The sequence below is a fragment of the Perca flavescens genome, chromosome 6, assembly GCF_004354835.1.
Source record: "Perca flavescens isolate YP-PL-M2 chromosome 6, PFLA_1.0, whole genome shotgun sequence".
NCBI classification, from domain to species: Eukaryota; Metazoa; Chordata; class Actinopteri; order Perciformes; family Percidae; genus Perca; species Perca flavescens.
The window spans coordinates 6780301-6804357 of NC_041336.1; the positions used below are offsets into that span (position 1 = coordinate 6780301).

General features: G+C 44.2%; 1 protein-coding gene across 10 annotated transcripts in view; it reads left to right on the top strand.

The window, feature by feature from the left end:
* Nucleotides 1-24057, top strand: part of mef2d (myocyte enhancer factor 2d) — an 85598-nt gene that overhangs the window by 12641 nt on the left and 48900 nt on the right. For 6 of the 10 annotated variants that reach the window (XM_028579395.1, XM_028579398.1, XM_028579399.1 and 3 more), the window contains exons 3-4: nt 17499-17633; nt 17792-17929. In XM_028579395.1, the coding sequence (XP_028435196.1) occupies nt 17499-17633; nt 17792-17929 (273 nt within the window). The remainder of the gene's footprint in view (nt 1-17498; nt 17634-17791; nt 17930-24057) is intronic. The other 4 variants (XM_028579402.1, XM_028579404.1, XM_028579401.1 and 1 more) reach the window with 2 other exon arrangements.

Sequence of the window (24057 nt, forward strand, 5' to 3'; positions counted from 1 at the left end):
GTTTTAGCCTTTTATGTCTGATTTAAAAAAATGTGTTGACGTCACTCGTGAGCATGCTGCGCTCCCGAAACATTTTTTAATTCATAGTGTGGAAAATCAGTTTTGCTGTAGTCTGAGTTACTCGTCTTTGTCGGTGCGTCGCTCCAGTACTCCAGAAGAAGAGTTTATTTCCCCCAGTGGGATCATTAAGCTCTAACCTAAACTAATCTAATCTGGTCCTCTCCAGACTCTTTCAGACTTAATGAAGTCTAGTCCAGTCTATCAAGGCCAGCCTGTTTAACAGAGGATGAACTGCTTCCCCCATGTCTTTGGTCCAGCGTGATCTGAAGTCTAAAGGGCTTTTCACACGGGCAGCGACTGTCGCGCCTCGTAATTCGAGACCGATTCTTGCGGTTTGTGAGTTCACTAAAATATGAAACTGTTTTCAGAGCATAGACTGCGGGGCTTCTGCTCGTCAGACCACCGGCACAAGACTGGATTTATTGGGTAACGTCCGTTATTATGACTATGCTAATTTAGCTAACTGTAGCTATCAACAATAACAGTCTGTGGTTAGGAAAGACTAGTACTGCCACTATTTGTAATATATCGACCTGTGATTAGGGATATATGATACCACAGTCAGCTACTTTCATTCAGTTGTACGGCAGGGATACAGTAGTGCACACAATCCCCACGGTTACCACAAATTGATCGGCTGTCGTTTAATCGCGGAGCGTTGCCCTTCACACGAGGAGCGTAGTAGACCCCCGCGACTACGCAGGCCAAGTGTGGCTCCCCGTGTGAAAAGCCTTTAAGACTGGTCGTGTCCTGATCTGGAGTTTATGTCCCCACGTGCTCTATTGTTGTGTTTCCTGCTGCAAAAAGACACCGCCGTTACAGTAGTTGACAACAAATGAAGTCTACTTAAAGGAATAATTTGACATTTGAAAGTTTAGGAAATACGCTGATTTACGTCCGAGAGTTCGATAAGAAGATCAATATCGAGCAGGATTTATGGTTCTGCGGGGGGGGGCTCTTCGCCGTAGCCTACGTAAGTGGCCTGAGGTTTGTACTTGGGCGCTGGTGTCTGGGTAGAGTCCGTATCTACACGCACCTACGGCGTAGATTTGACGCAGGACCAAAAATTGGGCTTCACTCTCATGTCTGTCTCTTTAAATATAAAGCTAGAACCAGGGGTTGATTAGCTTAGCTCAGCTTAACACCTGCCGCTAGCCAAAGGTAAAAAAAAAAAAGAACCACCTACCAGCACTTCTTAATCACATTAATTAAAATTTTTCATCTCATAGTTTCTGTTTTAATCTGTACAAAAACCAAAGTAAAACGACCAGTTGCGATTCTACAGTGGAATTGTGTTAGCTTTGAGCATGGCTAGGCTAACTGTTTCCCCCTGTTTCCAGTCTAACCCTAACCCTAATAACAGAACCAGGTCTGTTAAGACGTTTTTTTTTTAAGTGGCTTTCCACACTTATGGTCCCCTTGTGCCCGTGCCCCTCTACGTTTGAACCCAAACCTAACCCTGTTTCCAGTCTTAATATTATAATATTATATTAATAAGCTAAGCTAATTGACGCCCGGCTGTAGCTTCATATTTAACAGATAGATATGAGAGTGGTGTTGATTTTTCTCATTTGCCTTTTGGCAATAAAAGACAATAACTGTATTTACCATTATGTTGAATTATTCCTTTAAGGGGATAATAGGGAGAACATGCAAAAGACCAGTCCAGTCCACTCCAGTCTAGTCCAGTCCAGTTGGGAGTCCAGTGTTGTCTATGGCTGTACTTTGGCTTTCTGCCTGCTAGCTCGCAGGGAGGGCAGAGGTAGGGACAGCTGGGCCTCCCCCATTCTCCCCCTCTCCCTCACCCCTCTGGCATCAGCCCTGTAGTTACCCAGAAACCTCTCCAACAACACAAATAACAACAGCAGCAACAAGCCAAAGGAGGACGCCTGGAACCAATCGGAAAGCAGCATGGCACAAAATGGCCACCATACAGAGGAAGAGCCTGTTCGAGCGGCTGAAAAATGTGTGTTGGTTTAGCATATCGAGTGGAAGAGAGGTCATTGATGAGCTTAGGAAAGAAGGTGTGAGGGCAATCATTTAGAACCATTTTTATGTTATATTTTTTTTTTTTGTAATAGGAGTACATTTTCCTAACGTCTTTTCTTCCCTGTGGGAAAAAGCTTCGCTCGAGCTCATCGACCGAACACGGAGCACATTCACATGCCTTGCTGACCCTTTCATACATAATGAACTCATGATTTGAACACAAGATGGTTAGGTATGACTCAGCGAGCCGCGTGCACTGCAGTACAGCACTTAGGCTTCGAATGAGCGTCGACTTAAAGCGGGATCTCGCTTGGCTTTGAATCCGTTTCGCGCGTTGTTTTTACACGTGTTGCTGCGGCAGTTCAGGATCGGTCAACCACAAACGCTGTCAACAGCACACCTCGTCGCCACGTGTTCAGCGGCACGTCAAAAGCTCAGGTTGAAGTACCTTTCACACAGCAAAGCTAAGGAAAGCAAAAGGTCTCCAAAATTAGATTAGATTAGATAATACTTTATTCATCCCACAATGCGGAAATTCACTTGTTACAGCAGCAGTTTTTCCACAGTAAAAACAAACAGGCAAACAACAGATAATGTGCAAAAAGTACTCAATATGAATGTAAAGTGGCATTATATAAAAAAGTATTTTAAAGTAAAGTAAAGTGAGGTGGCCATAGTGCAAAAGATATTGTAATGTAAGTGTAATTGTAAAGTAATTGACGTGAAATTAATTGAATGAATAATATGTAATTAAATAACATAGCAAAAGTAATTAACCATAATATAAATGATATTGAAGTGTGACCATTATATAAATAATATTGAAAAAGTATGTACTTGGAATGGAAAAATATAAATACAGATGGAAACATATGAATACAGATAATAACGATAAAGATAAAGACGCTCTGCTTGGGAACAGATTTACCTCCCAATAAAAGACCGAGTCACCCAGTACGAATCGGTTTTGTCACAAGGATCCCAAGTGTTTATGAATTACCAGGGACTTCTAATTGGGAGATGTTGTCAAATTGGCCACATTATTTTGGAATAACCATTATAAACCAATTTATTACAACCAGTGTCCCCTCTGGGATCAATAAAGTATTTCTGATTTCCAGGTCTGAACTCGGGGTCAAACTGTATGAAGTAATCGTGTTAAGAATAGAGGAAAAATAAGGATTATAGTGGGAGGGAATCCCCAGGACTGCCTTTATCAGCTGCTCCTAAACTCCTGCGTGATCGCCCCAACAATTAAGAACACTCCAACAGAATGAAAGATCAATTTCAAACATTACGAGCAAAGCGATGCCTACCTGTGTCCCAGGAATGGGGAACTTTGACACCTAACGATTGGTTGGTTGTATTTCCACTGTTTTTTCAGGCTGTTTATTTTTAAATTTTTTATCAAATACATTATTGGAAGAAGCACAGCAGCTTCAAAGATTGTTTGATTCACCTCCATAAACCCCCGGGAAGCCCCTCCGACCTCTATCTTGCTGCTCGAAGGCATCGCGCCGTTCCAAGTTGTCTGTAACTACATTCCCAAACATCTAAATCGATCGCTAGCTAGTGCGCTGGAGGGGTTTTAAACCCAGCTGAAGGCCCTCTTCCACTGCAACTTTCTCAGGAACCTTTTTAAGGAATGTAGCTTTTAAAAGAAATGACCATCTTTATCTTGACAAATTGACTAACTGTTTATGTTTGGTGGTGCAGGTTGGCGCAGTTTGTTTTCGTTGGCGTTTGTGGAGCCTGGGCTGTCTACAGAGACCGCGTTATTTTACCGTGTGTCCAGGGTACAGGCAGCTAGCAGATAGTGAGGAGATGTTTTTTACAGTGTGTTCAGGGTACAGGCAGCTAGCAGATAGTGAGGAGATGTTTTTTTACAGTGTGTTCAGGGGACAGGCAGCTAGCAGATAGTGAGGAGATGTTTTTTACAGTGTGTTCAGGGGACAGGCAGCTAGCAGATAGTGAGGAGATGTTTTTTACAGTGTGTTCAGGGGGCAGGCAGCTAGCAGATAGTGAGGAGATGTTTTTTACAGTGTGTTCAGGGGACAGGCAGCTAGCAGATAGTGAGGAGATGTTTTTACAGTGTGTTCAGGGGACAGGCAGCTAGCAGATAGTGAGGAGATGTTTTTACAGTGTGTTCAGGGGACAGGCAGCTAGCAGATAGTGAGGAGATGTTTTTTACAGTGTGTTCAGGGGACAGGCAGCTAGTAGATAGTGAGGAGATGTTTTTTACAGTGTGTTCAGGGGACAGGCAGCTAGCAGATAGTGAGGAGATGTTTTTTACAGTGTGTTCAGGGGACAGGCAGCTAGCAGATAGTGAGGAGATGTTTTTTACAGTGTGTTCAGGGGACAGGCAGCTAGCAGATAGTGAGGAGATGTTTTTTTACAGTGTGTTTTAACGCGTGCCATCCCTTAGAGCACCTTTAAAGTGTACGCAGTTCTGAATTGAATGTAAAGTGTGATCTGTCTTTTGCGATATGTCTCAGCCTTTCGCGGTGTGTTTATTGCGGCAGTTGATATCACGATGAAAAAATAAAATAAAAAACGATATATTGTGCAGCCCTAGTTCCTGCCTCCCAAAATGTGCCTGCTTTGGGAGTATTACTTTGCAATGAGCCAGGACCTCATTACGGCTGAGATTACTGTATCTGCTGTTAACAGAATTGCACACTACAGCCTTCATTCACACACGAAGCAAGCAATGGTTTATATTATAATATTAGGAAAGGGCCGTTTTAACGAGAAGTGATGAAACTCTGTTCCTCTCTGTGGTCTTAGCAGCTCAGCCCCGACACAGAGCAGGCCAGAGGCTGCAGCGTGATAATATATACTGCAGTTGTAGCCGCGGGGCCCGTTTTTTATGCCAGGTTTTGGTACCCAATGATTTCCCTTATTCGTCGCGTTTCACGCAGTCTTATCCAATGTGTTCATCACGCATGTTCATATCGCTACCACAGATGAACATTTAGACTCCACCGCTGACTATTCCTGTAACAATGTGGCCACAATTAAGCACATAGACTATTCAATTAATCACTAACTTTTAGTTCTTATTGGACTTTCTGGTTTTGGTTTGTTTTTCCAACAAAGTCCACTCTGGGCTAAGATTTAGTTTGGTGCCGTATTACCCCTCCCTGCTGTCACTTTCCTCTCACCCTTCCTCGTCTCTTTCCTGCCTCCTAATCGTCTGATGCACTCCGGTCACGACCATTTCTCCCTTCTTTTCTTATCCTTCTCTCTCTGTCGGTCTCAGAGTGTCAGCAGTAAAGCCCTTCTGTAGGCTGTATCTCCAGCTGCAGATGGCTCGTGTGTGTGTGCGCTCGTGTGTGTGTGCGCTCGTGTGTGTGTGCGCTCGTGTGTGTGTGTGTGCGCGCCGTGGCTGGGCGTTGGGCTGCTCCGGGCCACATCAGCTCAAGCTCCACTGGCCCTGTTTGTGAGCATACATGTGTTTGTGTTTTCAAGTGTGTCACTCTGTCTCTTTCTCTCTCTTTGTGTGTGTGTGTGTGTGTGTGTGTGTGTGTGTGTGTGGGTGTGTGTGTGTGTGTGCGCATAAGTCCACCTCCTCCTCCTCTCTCTGTTTGCACGACATGAGAACGCCTCATACAATATTCAGTCTTGCTTAGCCTCTTGGTTGTGTGTGTGTGTGTGTGTGTGTGTGTGTGTGTGTGTGTGTGTGTGTGTGTGTGTGTGTGTGTGTGTGTGTGTGTGTGTGTGTGTGTGTGTGTGTGTGTGTGTGTGTGTGTGTGTGTGTGTGTGTGTTCCCTACATAGGAGCTTCCCTCCTATACCGGCCTGTACACTGCACTCCTACACCCTCAGCTCCCACCTCCACCCGTCCTCTCTCTGTAGGCCGGCAGGCATTCAGCACCGTTCTCCAGCGTTTGTCCTCAGCTGTCCCCTCCGCCTGGCGTGCAGCAGCACATGCCTCCTTGTTAAGCGAGTGTTAGCGTCGTCTGCCCCAGACATTTCCCGTTGATCCTTCCTATTTCACATTTGCAGTTGCAATTTAATGAGCCAAAGGCAATTCATTAATTTAAACCTCTCTGTACATGTGCGCCTGCTCTACCCACTGATCCAACCCGGCCACAAATGTAAATCTTTTCAAATGTCTCGCAAAAATATCAGTATACATGGCTGAGTCATTTCTTAAAACAGCTGTTCACTGTAGTTTTTAGCGTACAAACTGGAGGAACTTGTGCATTTGTTGGGGACTATTTTCATTTGAAGATTAATGAGATTATTGGTATTTTGAGACTGGTTTTGGATTGAGATTTTATGGGATATTTTCTGTTCCGCTCCAGTTTCACAGTAAAAGCCTATTTAAAGTGTTGAGCGGGGTCTAGTCCCTTCGCTTGACCGAAAAGGCTCTTACTCTGCAAAACATTGGCAGGAAGTGTTGATTTTCAGTCACGCTTGCTCAACGTTGAGAAAGACAACAAATCCATCTGAATCGATGAGTGGTTTGAACCAGGTCACTATTTGATTGCTGGTTTTCGTTTGAGTTGTCTCTTAACACCTTATAAATATTTCATATCCATATGTGTTTTCTAGTGCTGTGTTTTAAATGCAGCGGGAGTTTTATAAGGTTTCTCGGTCGGCCTCTGTCTTTTGTTTGGGTCACAGGGAAGCATGTTGTGCACACACACACACATAACCGAACCACTCGGCGTTGGGACTTTCAGGGGAAATTCAGCCAGCGTAGGATGAATTATGTTAAAATTATTGAAGTCCGAAGATCATCTGCAGTGGCACATGGTGTGACATCGCTGAGATGACAGAGAGAGAGAGAGCGAGAGAGAGAGAGAGACGTAATTGGATGGTCACAAAATGTGCCCATTTGCCGCTCTGCCTCCGCGAGTCTCTCCAAGCAAGAGCTTTTGAGTATAAATTATGAAGTGTGGATATAGTCACACAGACACACACACACACACACACACACACACACACACACACACACACACACACTGCGTGCATGTAGGGTGACCGTACACAATTTGTACACAGTTTGTGTACGGTCACTCTGCATGTGCATGCAGCAATGTCCCTGTATGCTTAGAAGCACTTAAGTGTGTGTGTGTGTGTGTGTGTGTGTGTGTGTGTGTGTGTGTGTGTGTGTGTGTGTGTGTGTGTGTGTGTGTGTGTGTGTGTGTGTGTGTGTGTGTGTGTGTGTCTTCATCACATGGTTAGACATTCCTCAACTCCAGTGCAATGCTGAGAGGCAATACATATGCACACATCTGATGTGCACGTGCTGCTTGAAAGGGTGTGTGTGTGTGTGTGTGTGTGTGTGTGTGTGTGTGTGTGTGTGTGTGTGTGTGTGTGTGTGTGTGTGTGTGTGTGTGTGTGTGTGTGTGTGTGTGGGCAGCCTCCCACTCCTGCCAGGATGTGTTTATCCGCTTGACTGCAGATCCCAATCAGGGCAATGGAAGGAAGAGACAGAAGGAAACACGAGCGAGTGAAATGCTAAAAAGAGCGGGCGATGAATAGGCGAGGAGAGAAAGCAAGATGGGCGGAGAAGTGGGATGCCTTCTTTTTAAGCAGCTCGAGGAAGAAGGATCTCTCCGGCGAGGCCTCGCCGCAGGGGCTTAAGGACTCTGGGCGCCGCCCCGATCCTCGTTGGTCGCAGCCAGGGGAGCCTCGCGTATCGCAGGACAACGCTTGGCAGGATTTCCCCTTCTTTTAAATAACTGATTTCTGTCAGCCGCCGTGATGGCCTCAACGCTTCCAATTAAGATATACAACCCCCAAAACGATCAAGCTACATTTTGGTTGAAAAACGAATATCGTTTTGCTACGTTTACACCTTGTGTCCACACTACTCGTGTGGTTTTCCGAGCCCCTAAAACAGAGATGTTTTGGCAAACACTGCTGCCCCCGTTTTGGTTTGAAAACTCCGGGGTTGCTCTATAGTCTGGACGGGCACAAACTAGACCATTTGGAAACGACTACGCACAGTAACCCTACAGTCACATTAGCTACAAGAGACAGAGACAAGGCGACAGGCTGCCATTCATTTTCAACGGGAGTGGCCGTTTGCCAGCGACGAGCTCGCCGCTGCCATGAGCAAGGCGGGTCCGAAATATACCAGAAGTCTATTTTATGCAAATGCTGAGCGATGCGACAAAGCGACAGCCAATCGGAGCGAATGCAGCGCGACGGCAGCGCGACGGCAGCGTGACGTATGTACGTTGGTTGCTCGAGTCGAAGAAAATCATTCAAGATGGCGGAAAACGCTTCAGGACATCGTATTTCTGTACATATCTGATACGTTTGGCATTTTATCTCATATATTTAGTTCCTCTTATCGAGAAATAAATACTTTTAAATCCAAAAACATCGTTCTTGTGACTTGACAATCCCTCTGAAGTGACTTTTAAGACGTTCTTGAAGGTAGCGCCGGAGGATTTCTGTTTACTGTTGCCAAGCAACCAGGGGCAGGCTAGGCACGCCCAGGAGTGCCCATCAAGCGAGTGCATGTCGCTCTCTTTTGTAGCTCATGTGGCTGTAGGGTAGAGCTGGGCGATTTGTTTCCCTAAAAAAATCGAATAAAAAAACTCAATATTAGATTTGATTCCCCCCTTTCATTTAAAACAAAATAACTGCGAACTGTAAATATATTTTAAAAATATATATTTATTGTATTTACTTAAAGTGCATCAACAAAAACAAAATTGCAAAGGCAAACCCTTTCTTTAAGTGAAAAGTCACAGTGCAGTGTGCAACAAAGATTGTTAAACATCCAAATTATTTATACTGTATTTGTATTAAAAAAAATCAAAAAAATAGATTTTTTTGAAAATATGAATCGATTTGACCTACCAACTCGAGTTTTAAATCAAATTGATTTTTTTCCCAGCCCTACTGTGGGGTTACAGTTGAACGCTAACGGTCCAAGCTAATAAATCCCTGGAGAACTTGGCTGCGCCCAAGACGATTGTGATTGGTCTAAAGAAATGCAAACAACCCAGAGTGTTTTTTTTTTTGTTTTTGTTTTTTACTTTCCCAGAATGTATCTGTGGCGTAGCCCGACCTTACCCCACAGCGCCGTGGACATAGACGCAAGACTAATATTTCAGAAAACAGAATAGCAAAACAGCGTTCAGTTTGATTTGATATATTTTTCTATTATATTTCTGCTCTCAGCTTGCATTAACAGTTTGATTCAAAAGCAAGGTAGCAAGTTAAGTCATCTCCTGTCATCGGCCCACACTGTATGAGTGAGATGGGGGGTTAATTGGACGAGATTTCTCATTATTGCAGCAGCATTTCAAGGTCAAGGACTTCGCATAGATGCCTTCTGTGGTGACGTAATTGTGCCACGCACTCGTTATCGTTCTGTTCAGGACTCCGAAATCTTGACCTGTCTTAGAAAATGACTAATAGCCCCACAACGACAAAGGGCCGAGGCTCCATTAAAAAGATATCAAGTACTGGAAGGCCTTGCTTGACGTACAGTATTAGTGACTCGTTTCCAGACTCATAATGTGCAGATACAGAATGAACACCCGACACCTCCTTTAAAACGCGTAGCATTTCTGAAAGAAAAGCCTTTCTAAGTGGACCCCAACCCTTTTTTGTTCAGCCTCCCATCAGTGCAGGGAAACGTTCACTGATCCCGGCCAAGACGTTATCCGTTTTGGCTGACAGGCCATCTGCAGCCGCGGAGGGACGTCCTCTGTAACCAAGCAAGTCGTCCCGAGGCCCCCCTTAAAGAGCGGAGGTCCATTAAGCTCATGGATAAATAATCCCAGTTAAGGCTGGAGGGGGTTTGGTTGTTTGGGCACTGGTGGCTTTCCAGACGGAAACTGTCGGAATATCAAATAAGAAGGATGCAAGAACAGGAAATCCAGTCTGGATGATGACTCCGACTCGACAACCTGATTTAGTTTATTAGAAAAAGATGGAAATGTTCTGACTGTAATGGCCGATTGTTTTCACTTGTCACAAACCTAGACTGTATGTAAAGATGGACGACGTGTCTCCACTTCCTCCTCTTCTTGTAATTTTGGAGCCACAGTCTGCGCAGCAGTACTCAGGCTTGTGGAGCCGCGGTATCAGAGTCCCGCCGATACACCAGCCCAACCAATCGCGAGTCAATCCCAGCTGTCAATCATTACATTTCAGTCAAATAACTAATAAAAACCAATCTGATTAGAAAGTTGAACAAACATATAGTGACATAAATCATCTTTGGGAAAAATGTATTGGACGTGTATTTAGATTTGTTTAGTTTGGCCCATGTCCCATCCGCTAACATGGAGGGGGGGCGGGGCTTATGTACGACCTATAGCCTACTGCAGCCAGCCAGCCAGCCAGCCAGCCAGCCAGCCACCAGGGGGGCGATCCAAATGTTCTGCCTTTACTTATCAGTCCTTGAAAAATGCGGAGTTCTTTTGTGATTATTGCTGGGAAAAAATCCATGATTATGCGGCACGTTTTCATAAAAAATGCGATGGAATATGCTATATGATATTTATGCAATTTTATGCGATGAAATTGAGTGAACTTGCAAAAAACTGCAGTTTGATGAAAAAGAGAAAAAAAAAGTGATTTCCCACAACACCCTGCTTTTCGATGATGTTCACGTCTCATAATTACGTCACTTCACAACGTTCCCATGGCAACGGGGAAATGGCCGCTCTTGTGTGAAGTAAACGCCACATTTCTCAACTTTCTGCTAAGATATATGGGACGTTTTTGCAACGAAAATGCAGGGATTGTGAAATCATGCAAGCCCCTCATATTTCGTTTTTCTGGAGGGACTAACTTATACAGTCTGTGCATCAAGCCCTGGTTACGAGTCAATAATAGACCAAAAAATGAGATGATAAAAAAAGTTTTTAATTAACATTTAATCTGCTTTTGTCTCTTCAATAAATGCATCATTGATACTGGAAAGGAAAAAGCACTGCCAACGGGGAGGGCGACTCATTTATTGAATCGTGGACAGTGAACATGACTTGTCAGATACTTTTATTTGGTCTATCTTTATTTTTTTTGGTTTACCAACAGGTGACCTTAAAGTAAATGGTGCGTGCGTGCGTGCATGGCTTGTTTTTGCAGTTGTGTATGCGAGAAGCTACAATAGAACGTGACACTACATTGTGCTTTGTGTTAACCACAGCTGGGAAGTCTGAAGGAATGGAGAGTATCCTCGCGCTGCATTAACGCTCCTGAAACTAGGATTTTGTCAGTCAAATGGCTAACAGGACAATGTGTGTTTACATGACTGATAACTGACTTACTTAGTACTTATACTAAAGTTGTCTTTTACTTTGGAATATACATGTTTTTCTAAAGAACCTGTTTTTTTCAAGAGAGGCCACATTTCTCCAATGTTAAATGTTGTATAAACACAAGTGCTGTATTTGATCGTTTTGCCTATATATACTGTAGATATGTCACAAATTTGCAAAATTGGGATTTAAATCCAAAACTGTCTTATTAAAGAAGAACACAACAGGAAAGGAATCAGAGCAGGCATTTAAAGCACAAAGTCAGTTTTATTTCTACAGCCCAAAGTCCTAAATTTGCCTCAAAGGGTTTCACAGTCTGAATATCTTAGGACAGCCTCTATCTCTTAGACCGTCACTTTAGATCAAGAATAAAAAATGTAAATGGGCAATGAAAGCTCCAGAAGAGAACGAGAGAAGGGATCCCTCCTCCAGACAGACATGCAATAGATGTTGTGTGTGCAGAGGAGACAGAAAAATCATTTCAATATGGACAAACAGAATTGACATAATTCTGTTCATAAAGTGCAATAAAGAATATGAATCGGGGCAGACGTTCCAGGTGCTGCCATGCCATGTGTACCGCACAGCCCTGGAAAGACGATTTTGTGTTTTTAATATGCAGTGTTACAGACTTAGTGTTTCTACAGCGGTTTCATAACGAGAGAGGGGGAGAGAGAGAGGGAGAGAGAATACAATACAATGTGAAAGCTCTGGGAACAGTTCAAGAGAGAGATGGGGCCAAAAGAGGACAGAGAAAAAGTGGTGGGGAAAAAGATGAGCGAGAGGAGGAGGATGAGAGGAAGCGGGCGACTGGGGGGGGACTCACATATGGAGACGTTACAGAAAGAAGGAGAGATGTTAACGGCGAAAAACACAGAAGGATGTGTGTGAGTCTTTGCACTTTTATGTGAGAGAGAGAACGAGAGAGCGCTGCGTTAAAGGTGGTGGGCCGAGAGATGATTGGGCGAGAGAGAGAGACCAAAAGAGGACGAGAGAGGAGAGCGCAGCAGCTTTAGTTTCGTGGAGAGCTGGTAAAAGAGGTCGGGCGGACAGGCGGGTGGGCGTGCGAGCGAGCCAGAGGGGAAGGAAGGAAGGAAGGGAGGGAGGGAGGCGGGGGCGGGGCTTGTCAGCAGCCACAGCCAGTCAGAGGCCGGCGCGGTGCTCTGCAGGGTATTCTTACCCTGGCAACACAATAGAGCGAGAGGGAGAGAGGCGGCGGACAGGTGAACAGATGGCTGACTGACTGAGAGACAAGCTGATCAGTGGACTACACTCTGTGTGTGTGTGTGTGTGTGTGTGTGTGTGTGTGTGTGTGTGTGTGTGTGTGTGTGTGTGTGTGTGTGTGTGTGTGTGTGTGTGTGTGTGTGTGTGTGTGTGTGTGTGTGTGTGTGTGTGTGTGTGTGTCACAAAATGTTAGAGCAAAGAGAGAGAAGAAGAAGAAACGGAGAAGGGGAATGTTTGCACTGTGTATCAGTTGGGGCTGTCCTCGACTGAAAGACATTTAGTCCTCGACTAACACACTAAAATGAAGTATTGTGGTGCAGCAGAGACGTCCACTATATCGCACTATAATAGTTTTAATTTCTTTCAATGTTAATCATTTTTTATACAAAAACGATCATTCCCTCCAATATCGTGAATCGCACGGCAATCGCAATATCAGTCAAAAATAATCGCAATTAGATATTTTCCTCATATCGTGCAGCCGTACTTTACACAAGCTTAATCAACAAAGCAAATTAAACAGAAAATTCCACATAATCATAAAAAACCTGTAGATTTAAAAGACTTTAAAAGCATCAAAGTGTAGGGACGACGGCAATCATAATCAATGGCAAACAGAAAAGTTTTAAGCCTCGATTTAACAGAGCACAGGGTTGGGCCCATCTCAAGTGGTTTTTGGGACGTTTGTTCCAGATCTCCCTGGCGCATGCAACAAACGGCCCTATTTTTGTCAATAGCTAGCTTGTCAATAGCTAGCTAGGAGTGAATCTGTCCACCCACCCCACCCCACCGCAGTACAGTCTTGACTATTAGTGGCTGCATGCATAAAATAACTTCAAAATTAACCAAATACAAATTATCAGTAGTGGCCCATAGGGGGTCCATGGGGAAGCGGCCCCTCTGGCATTTGCCCAAATTCCAGATGGCCAGTCCGTCACTGGCTGTGATCGTTAACGTACGGTGATGGAAGAAAAAAAACCAGATTTAATGTGTGTTATGCGTTTTAAAGTACGTGTGTGTCAGTACATGTGATGGATGGATGGAGGCACCAACGTGGCTCCGGCGTCCTCACAGTTTTCGCCATGCCGTCTCTTTATGTCCTGAGAGTGGGGACGGCAGGGGGGGACGGCAGGGGGGCCCACGCCTCGATCACGTCCTCCAAACAGCCCTCTGCCACAAGCCAAGTTATTGTCATGTCGAAGCCGTTTTATTTTTTACATATTTCATTTTTCCTGTGGTTACTTTGTTCTGTCAGGTTTATTTATTTAGTTTTTTCAGGTCAACACACACACACACTCTCACACACTCACACATGTATCCGCAGAGCGTTTCCTATGAACTGCGGCCAACAAAGCGAGCGGTGGCGCCTCCTGTGCGTAAGAATTAGCGGTAAGCTGCAGATCAGAGCGCTGGCTTGTTCTGGACCGACTGAACAGCTGATTCAGGCGACCGTCTCCACGTCTTGGAACAAATACTGTCTAATAACCCGTTCCCGTGGGTTGATAAATCGCCGCGCCGACACTGCGACGATGATAATAATGATAAATGACGGCTTCCAGTTTTAATGAGATTCTTATCAAAGAGCGCCAATGTCTTTACGCTGACATCCAGATGGCATCACAAGCCCTCTCGCCCTCACCTGTTTCCAGGATCCGAGGCTAATTCATCCAAAATTGAAAGAATCTGTCTCTGCCTCCTTGGGGGGAGTGGGGGGGGGTCTCGCAGGTAGGAGTTCCCGCCGGCTCTGCTTCCGACGCTGAATTTCATGTCGTTGAGTCATCCTCACTTAGCAGTGATTGTGCTCAGCGGGAGCCATGTTCTTAACTTTTAATCAAACCACCACTCGACTGCACCCTCTCTCACTTGACACAGCATATTTAATTAAAGGAAATATAGGGTTTGTGAAGCGTTGAATATGATCTCAGAGTACTTTGTTACTTATAATCCATGAAGTTGTTATTAAGCCTCCTGTTGTCCTCCGGTGAAATTTGACCCATTTTCAAAAAGCTTCTATATACTGTACCCGGAATTTGGGTTTCTATTAAACAAATTGTCCAAAGAACTAACGTGGATGGTTCCATACAACCATGACTCTTCACAAGTTAAATAAATGATCAGTTCACTACTTTCATTGAATTTGGGTGTTTTATTACATTTTATAGCTTTGATAACAATTTAACAAAGTTGATGAAAGAAAATGACAAATGTCAGAAAAAGCTTCAAAAACGTCAAAAGAAATGCCGGAAAAAGTGACAAAAACTTTGACAAAAGTGACAAAATCATTGGGGGATAAAGGGACAGAAGTGTCAAAAAAAGACGACCAAAACGTTGAAAAAAAGAGTTTTAATTTAAAATTTTGACCCAGAAAAACAGAAAGTAGCACGGTCAACGGGAGGACAACACGAGGGTTAAATCTTAAGGTCGTGACACGCTAACCCCATTATCGTCTGGCGAGGTCAGTGACTCAAGTCAATTTGACATGTTTCATCTGAAGGCGGGCCCTGCCGGCAGTCGGACTCAAATGAGCCATCTGATTGGTGGAGAGCTAACCCGGAAACGAGGAGCGTAATGAGCATGACTAGCGTCTCTTAAAATCTGACGAAAATCTTTTAAACTGACCTTTGTCGATCTGAAATGAAGTCCGATTCAGCAACTGCACGGCTTATTTCTCGCTTCAAATGTTTTCAGAAACACGTTTCTGTGAACTATTTTAGTACCATATGAGATCGTATTCTGAACGGCCGCCATGACAGTCTGGCTTTGAATGTCCGGAGAATCCAGACCCACGTGGCGCATTCGTCCAATCAGCTGCCGGTTTTCATTTTTGGGCAACAATACAGATTAGCGCCGCCTGCTCGGGGACACAGATCAGTCTGAGACCTTTCTTTCACATGCGTCTGTAAATGAGGCCATAACCAGAGGTTTTGTTAGTTTACAAATGATGTATCCCTACCTTTTAGCTTACTATTTTCAAATGCATAATGTCATGTTTTTAAGATTTCTGAATGGTTTAGACTCCTTCTGCTCTGTTATTGTCTGGAAGACTGTTCGTTATGTTTGGTGGTGCAGGTTGGCGCAGTTTGTTTTTGTTGGTGTTTGTGGAGCCTGGGCTGTCTACAGAAACCCCGTTATTTTTTTTTTAGGCTGATAATGAGGAGATGTTTGCTGTATGTGACAAAAAAAAAAAAAAGTTGTAGCCTAAAAAACGTGTGACATCGCTTAGAGCACCTTTTAAATCAAATAAATACTCATTTAGTTCGGTACCCAACCCTTATGGCCGGTTAAAGTGTTATTCTTCCAGCGCTGTGGGATTTTTGCAACTTGGTTCAATTTCTAAAATATAAGTGGACTTTTTTTTTTTTTTTTTTTGATTTAAAATGCAGCGAACCTGCCTCTTACCCTTTTCAAGATACTGATGGTCATTTCTTTTGGGGACCAGATGTAATATTCTTTTTTCTGCACTGGCAGATTTCTCCACTTGTTTTAAGACAATACGTTTTTCAGGACCCGGTAACAGATTTAATGGACTTAAGGAACATGGAGTGTACTGCACTCCATTTCCTTTTGCTGATAGATTCCTAGGCGAGGGATTTTCTTCTTCTTTTCTTCTCAAGCCACTCATGGCTAAAGCTTGTATTTGGACCACAGAAGGCTCTCCGGCTCCAGTCTTAAGATCCATTTTGCTGCCAGGATCTATCTGCTTGGCCGTGTGGTCAAAGGCCCACCGGGCAAAGCTACTTAACGGCAAATCTCGTTTAGCAGAATCCTCTCAAAATAAGAGCCTCCATCGCTCGCTCTCTCTCTCTCTCTCTCTCTCTCTCTCTCTCTCTCTCTCTCTCTCTCTCTCTCTCTCTCTCTCTCTCTCTCTCTCTTTCACACACACATGCACACACACTCCTCCTTTCTCTTCTCCCCCTTTTTCCAAAGTGTGCTAACGCTGACACAACCTGACTGCCGTTGGCCGTGGCGCTAACACCAACACTTGCCCTTTTCTGCTACGCTCAACCACTTTCCTCAGCGCTTCACACCAATTACCAGCACTGTTGATTGGCCCGTGTGTTTCGGAGGTGCGATGCTTCAGTGTGTCTTCTGACATTGCAGCTCAGGTTCATACATACTTTCACGCCAAAAAAAAAAATAAATGACATGCTGCGGGCAGCCACAGCTGATCCTGATTTCTTATTTTCTCACGCCGCGTTCGCTTTCATTTTCAAAGCGTTTCTCGTTTGGCAGTATCAGTCTGTGTTGTCTTCACCCTTTTGGCTTTAAATCCACGAGCGCTCCGAGAGCACCTGCCGGTGCCGGGGTGAGCGAGTGCAGATTGAGGGGGCAATAACTTGCCATCACGCGGGCGGCAGATGTTACGAACGTTGATCTCAGAAATCGATCGAATCAGAGGTTGAGAATGTGTTTTTCTCCAAGGCTCCTTTTTTTTTTTTTTTTTTCTTCTATAAACACACAGCTAGATAAAAAAAAAAAAAAAAAAAAAAAAATCCTTGTGTGTCATCAGCAGGGTCAAACTGCTCCATCTGACTTTTACTGCTTCTTTTTTTTATTTTTTTTATACAATAAACAGCGTGGGAGTCAGCAGATATGGTGCAATCAAAAATGGTCATTTGTGTTTTTGTGTGAAAATGAAAATTGGCTTCACAAAGTCTTCAAACAACGTGGTTAATCCTGCAAAGAGTACTCCCGCACACTGTCGAACTTGCAAAGAAAAAAGTGTAAAGTTGAATAGTAGGCAACGTTTCGCTAGCGTTGCCTACTATTAAACTTTATGTATGTTTTTTTGCAAGATAGTTCTACATTTTCTTTGCAGCTTTGGACCTGCTTGTCCCCCTCCCGACGCGCCTGTCTGGAGTTGTAGATGCTAAAGTGTTTTTCTGTACTGAAAAGTGGTTAACCTCCAACTGTGCATGAGAAGTGAAATGTAAAAGTGCGTCCCTCTGCTCCTCTACCCCCCCTTCTCTGACCGCCTCAGACGTTGCGAAAGAAGGGCTTTAACGGCTGCAACAGCCCCGAGCCCGACGGAGACGACTCCATCGACCAAAGCCCGCTAAACGAAGAGAAGTACCGCAAGACGGAGGACCTGGACAGCCTCTTCAAACGCTACGGCGTGAGTACCGTCCCACTTTTGTCACCTTATCTAACCTACCCTTTTTTTTTTTTTCTCTCTTTCTCTTTTATTTCTTCTTCTCTTTACTCTATCTACTTCTCTTTTCTGTCTGTCTGCCCTCTTTCTTCTTCTTCTTTCTTTTTGTTTGGGGAACAAAGGCTCTGAACAAGAAAGAGCACCGGGACTCTGAGAGCCCAGACCCCGAGGAGCCCTTCTCCCTCACCCCCCGCACTGAGGAGAAATACAAAAAAATTGACGAGGAGTTTGATAAAATGATGCAGAACTATAGGCTGTCAGTGAGTACTGCCCCCCCCATCCCCTCCCCCCCCCCCTCTCCTCTGTAGGGCTGGGTATTGTTTAAAACATCTCGATACCGCTACCGGTATCAATACTGTGACTTCGATTAGCGGTTCCTAAACAATAAAAATCAATTAAAAAAAATTAAAAAAAAGACAGTCTTTTCTTTTTATTTTTCAGCTCCTGTATAACGCAGAGTTTTTCCTGCACGCCTCAATGACTTGTAACATTAGACAGCCAATCAGCAGCTTTATTAGATCCCAGCAGAAGAATGCTGCGTGCTCATTGGCTCAGCGACGCTGATGGGATTTACTCCTTCGCTAGTGAATTTTGGTATTGAATGACGAGGCATATTTGCGATACTCGATGGTAAGGAGGCAGTTCGGTCGGTCCCTAAAAAGTATTGAATTCGGTACCCAGCCCTACTCCTCTATGTAACTCTGCCCCCCCCTCCCCCTCCCCCTGCTGATGCCTCTGACCCGACAACCGGAGGGTTTTTCCGGCTGCTGATAGCGGTCTGACTACTCACAGAGCACTCGCCTTCATCCCCCACCACCACTTCACCACCTCCACACCACCTCTCACCAACAGCACCTCCCCCACCCACCCACCCACCAAATCACTACCCACAATCCCCCTCTGATGGTGTGGGACTGAGCAGGAAATGTAGGGCAGAGAGGCCAAGCTGACTGACTTCAGGGGCAGCAACTGAGAATTATTATCATTATCAATTCATCTGCAGATCATTTATTGGTTTGATTCATAGTCGGTGTATAAAATGTCCCAAAAAGATGACGTGGCGACGTCTTCAAATGCCATGTTGATTCCAACCAACAATCCAGGAACCCAAAGCTATTCCATGTTTTTTTTTTTTATCGTACAGGGCGCATAGAAGCTGCTTCACATTTTAAAGGCTAAAAACACATTTGTTTAAAAGATGACGAATGTCAAAGTAGTTGCAGGTTAACTTTCTGTCAGCTGATTAAGCTAGTGATTTCCCAACCATGGGGGCGCACTCGTACCCTAGGCGGTACTTGTGCTAGTGCCAAGGGGGTGTATGGAAAGCAGAATTTGAAAACAAGAGAAATTATAATTTGATTAAAAGAATGTATCCGCTGTAGCACCTGAACACAGGGATTTTAAATGGGTAGCTAAAAGTAACGAATAACATAAATGGTAGAAATAAATAGCTCCAAGTTTTGCATAATTGGCTGAAATGGCTCGCTAAAAGTTATGAATGAAAGGTAGGAATAAATAGTTTACAGTATTGCATGAACGGCTCAAATTGTTAGCTAAAACTACTGACTAAACGGTTCAAAAAGTCAGTAGTACGATGGCTGACCAAACCAACCTGAATGTTGACAGTTCAGTTGTATGAAAACCTTTTACATAAGGAATAGTGTTACACATTTGGAGCATGCATTGAGAATTGATGAAGGGGTACGTGAGTTCATCTAATGTGGCTGTCGGGGGGGGGGGGGGTGTAACATCAGATCAATAAGGTTTGGGAACCACTGGATTAAACGACAATTTAAACAAATCAGTTCTAACGCACCACTTTAATTCTTGTGTTTACCAGAGATGTGCGCGTACGTTTCTTGGAAATAAGTCATTCAGCATGAAAAAAGCATCAAACATGACTAATAAACTAAAGAAATCTAAGTTGACTAAGACCAAAACAACCAATTAGTCGACTAATTGAATAAGAGGGAGCTACAAATCTCCTTTCTTCAGAGCAACTTTTCCTGATTTCTCTGAGGCGAGTTTTCCATTTCTAGACTTGTTTTGTAATATGTTACGAGGGTTACACTTTACTTGAAGGTATCTACATAAGAGTGACATGACACTGTCATGAGCGTGTCATAAACATTTATAAACAAGTCAAACAGTTTAAGACAGGGGTGTCAAACTTGACTTCACTAAGGGCCACACTGGAAACTAAGAATCACATCAAGGGCCAGACATGTCTAGTTTATTGAAATAGTCAAACATCTTTTACTGTATTATTGCATGTCCCATATAGTCTTTTCACTTACAGCTTGGTCAACATAAAGCCCCCAAAAAGTAACCATCAAAGAAAAAAGCAACAAAGAAGGTAGAAAAAAAGCAGAGAAAAAAAAACTTCAGAAAATGTGCCAAAAAACAACTTAAAAAGTGGCAAAATCATTGAGAAAAAAAAAGCGCCACGTGCGTCGACAAAAGTGAAAAAGCGACAACATTTTTTATTATGAACCTTAATTGATATGCGGGCCAGATCAAAACCTGCAAGGGGCTGGATTTGGCCCGCGGGCCTCAAGTTTGACACATAACGCGTCATTTGGGTTTTTGTCATGACAAGTTAGGGTTAGAGTTAGGGTTATGACTGTGTCATGACAGTGTCCTGTGTTCATGACAGTGTCATGTCACTCTTATGTAGATACCTTCAAGTACAGTGTTACCGTTACGTGCGCTGGAGACGGACAGACTGACAAACCAAAAGGGACTCTGTTTAACGTTGTGTGAATAAGAACAAGCCGCCAAATAGGGCACGCTTCAGCCTGATTACTCACCTGAAGTTACAGTTGCCACGGTGAAGAGCCTCCTCAGGAGCATTCTGGCTTCCATACGCCGTTTCTGATGCCTCGGCAAGTTCAGTAACGAACCAGAATAAACAACGGAGGGCGAGGAGCGCTAACTAGGTCCCTGGGTTTTCTCAAAAGTTGGCATAGCAACCCGATATCGCAAGGAGAATGCACGTCTGATGGCAACAATCAACACGTTTGGAGCGTGCCTCTGAACGGCAAACACACTGCAGGCAGCGGAGTACAAATACTTGGTTATGTGTGTGTGAATCTTCACCGGTCTCACGACTATCCTGTCGCCTCCTCAATATTATTATATATTGCTACGCGTGGTTTTCATCGACAAATTCAAGCAGTCAGATATGTATGAACTTCCATTTTTATGGTATCTGATCTTAACCCTTTGTGTTGTCCTCCGGTGAAATTTAAGTTTTCAATGTTTTTTATATCAGAAATATGGATTCATTTCAACCAAATTTCCCCCAAAAATAACATGGATGCATGGGTGAATGGTTGTATGGCTTCCATACAACGATCTTCACAGGTAAAATTAATGATTACTTTCATTGCATTTTGGGTATTTTATTCAATTTAATAGCTTTTGGAAAAAACAGTGTCCTGACTAAACTTTGACATAAAAAGGGTTCAAATAAATGACAAAAAACGTTTTTTAAAAAGTGTCAGAAGCACCAAAAAAAGGGGCGGCCTCTAGCTCACCCAGTAAGAGCTTGCGCCCCGTGTAGGCAGAGTCCTTTGCAGCGGCCCGGGTTTGAATCCGACCTGCGGACCCTTTGCTGCGTGTCATCCCCCATCTCTCTCTCCCACCTTTCCTGTCCATGCATTGTCACTCTGAAGTGAAGGGAAACCCCCCCCTCCCCCGGAAGGACAATAAGTTCATGGTCGACAGGAAGACAACACAGGGGTTAACAAAGACACAGGCCCATCGGGTCCCGAAGGGGTCCCGTCGGGCTCGGGTCGGGTATCCATCCCCTAGTAAGGATTAGGGTTACATTTATTTTCAGAAAACTACCTTTGATACTTAAGCACAGTAAATATCAGACACTATATATAACAATATTCTAAAAGGTGACTTTAACTTCTACCAAAGTCATTTTTTGGTAAGATACTTGTTGTATTTTTTTACTCAAGTATTGCTTTGAGACTTTCTACCAGACCGGTCCCTATTAGTCCCAGTGTAGTTCTGCTCCTGACATTATCCAGGTTCGGCCCTCTGCCTGGCCCTCTGCCAAGCCCCTTTTACCGCTCCACTCATGTGCCAATTTCTCCGTGATTCATTTTTCCGCTCCGTGCTCAATAATACCATTAATGTCACTTTAATGAGTAGCGCTCAATTTACCCTCCCCCTCTCCCCCCCCCGTCTTCGTGAGTGCCTGCTCCTCCGATTGGCCACTCGGGACGGGACACAGTCGTGGTTGAGGCTCTGCAGGAGAGTTAGACAGAAGTTAGTCCCGACAGCATCTACGTGGTAGTGCCGGTTTCTTTTTAACAACCTGGGTCTTATTTTAATAGTTTTGATATTTAACCTTGGTAGGTTTAATTTTTGAACTTATCTGGAGACACAGTACAACCAGACTAAGGGCCAGATCTAGCACCCGGCGCAGCGCGGCACAAAGCCCCACGCAAGTGTCTCTGCTATTTTAAGACCGCCCAGCGCCAACATCGTTTAAATAGCAAATGCACCTGTGCCTATCTGTGCGCCCATGGGCGTGCTGGTCTACTGGTACGGTAGATTAATGAACAAAACTATATAAAGAACACCCAGGTTGGAGGGGGGAGAAAAAACTGGACTTTTCCTTTTTAAAATGTAGCCCACACAAACACTTTGGGCCACACTGGAAAATGAGAATCACACCAAGGGCCAGACACGTAGAGTTTATTGACGTGCTTTTATTACTGCATGTCTTTTTTTTTTTTTTTTACATTTTGGTAGCTTTTTCCCCACGTTTTTGTGGCTTTCTCAGCAATTTGTCACCTTTTTTGTAAATCTGTTGCTTTTTCCGACATTTTTGTACGCTTTTTGTCGCATTTTTGTTGAAATGAAGCCCTACTAAAGTCATCAAGACTTATTTTTCACAGCCTGAATATGAAAACTCTAAGTAAACTAGGTAATTGCAGTTTAAAAAAACTGTGTTTTTGGTTTGGCGCACAACTAGGCGGGCCAAAATGTATTGTGAACCCAATAAATCTGCAAGGGTGCACACGTGCTCTAAAGCAATAAAATCCAATCGACCTCCCCTGGAGAGCCGCAGCTCTCGGCGCTTTGCGATTGGATGCTAGCCGAACGCCGCTAGCGGGTAGCTCCCCCCCCCCAACCCCCACCACCGTACCGCCCTTGAGTCTCTCAGCGTGGCCTCGGCTTGCCCAGCACACCTTTCACGGGGCGCCAGGGGAAACGGAAGCATACATCACCACCCGCCACTCCTCCTCCCCCCCACCTCTGCACCATAATCCCCAGCATGACAGCTAGGGGCCGGGATATCCAAGCTTAATCCTACTTGTACTGAAATACCTCCTGGGGTATGGGGAGAGAGTGGCGAGGGAGAGCGTGCAGGACACTCTGCTAGACGAGCCCCGAGCGAAACCTTTCTGTTCCTGTTACACTGGCACTGTTAAAGTGGGGGGAAATTGTGCAAATTGAGTTTGTTTTTTAACCCGTGGGGGCTGTGGTTTGATCCTGTTCTGGCTCTGAGCTTCTCGGTCGGGAAATTGAATAAGAAACAGATTCCCTCCTTTAACAACTAGCTCCGTGGTGGCCCGTAGCAACGAGGCTGAACGCCTCGAATGTCTCCTGTAGAGGCGCAGTGTGAATGTGTGACACATGACACTAAAACGCTGCTTCGGCTGCACCAGTAATCATTGCTAATTCACTGTTCAGGTTTTTGGCTTACAGAATAAATAACCAATTCATTGGGACATTTTTGTCAGCCGTACTGAAGCATTTTAATGTCACTTTAAAGTTAAAAAAAATTATCAAGATCAGGATTTTAATGTCCGATCTTGTAAAATACACCCAAACCGGAGCACCCAAATCGTTTTGGGTATAAATCAAGAATAAAAGATCCATTGTAAGTGTGTAAGCAATTACTTGATTTAAAAACAAAAAGGCAGCATCAAAAAGAAAAGTCTTCAGATTTCTGTCCACAAGTAACACAATGAGTGTATGACTATGTTGATCTAAAAGCAACTCCTGTCAGATAGGGGACTTTGGGACAAGTGGGGATCATTGGGGGGCCTTGACGGAAAAAGGTTCGGTGCCCACTGTGTTTAGGCTTTGCATTTACAGAAAGTGCTGCGTGACCCTTTGTAATTCTATACCATGAAAGCATCTGTAACATAATCCCTCTTTTTTTTCTTCTAATTTGTGTTTCGGAGCTGCATATTTCATTTCAATGAACTGGACTAGCCCAGACCTTCCTCCACAGAGCTGCTGACAAGGGTCTGGCTAGTCCATGCAACATTGCGGGGTGGGAGAAAAACGTGCTCTGGCTTATTGGCATTTCTTTAAACCAATCACAATCGTCGTGGGCGGTGCCTCTGCTAAATAG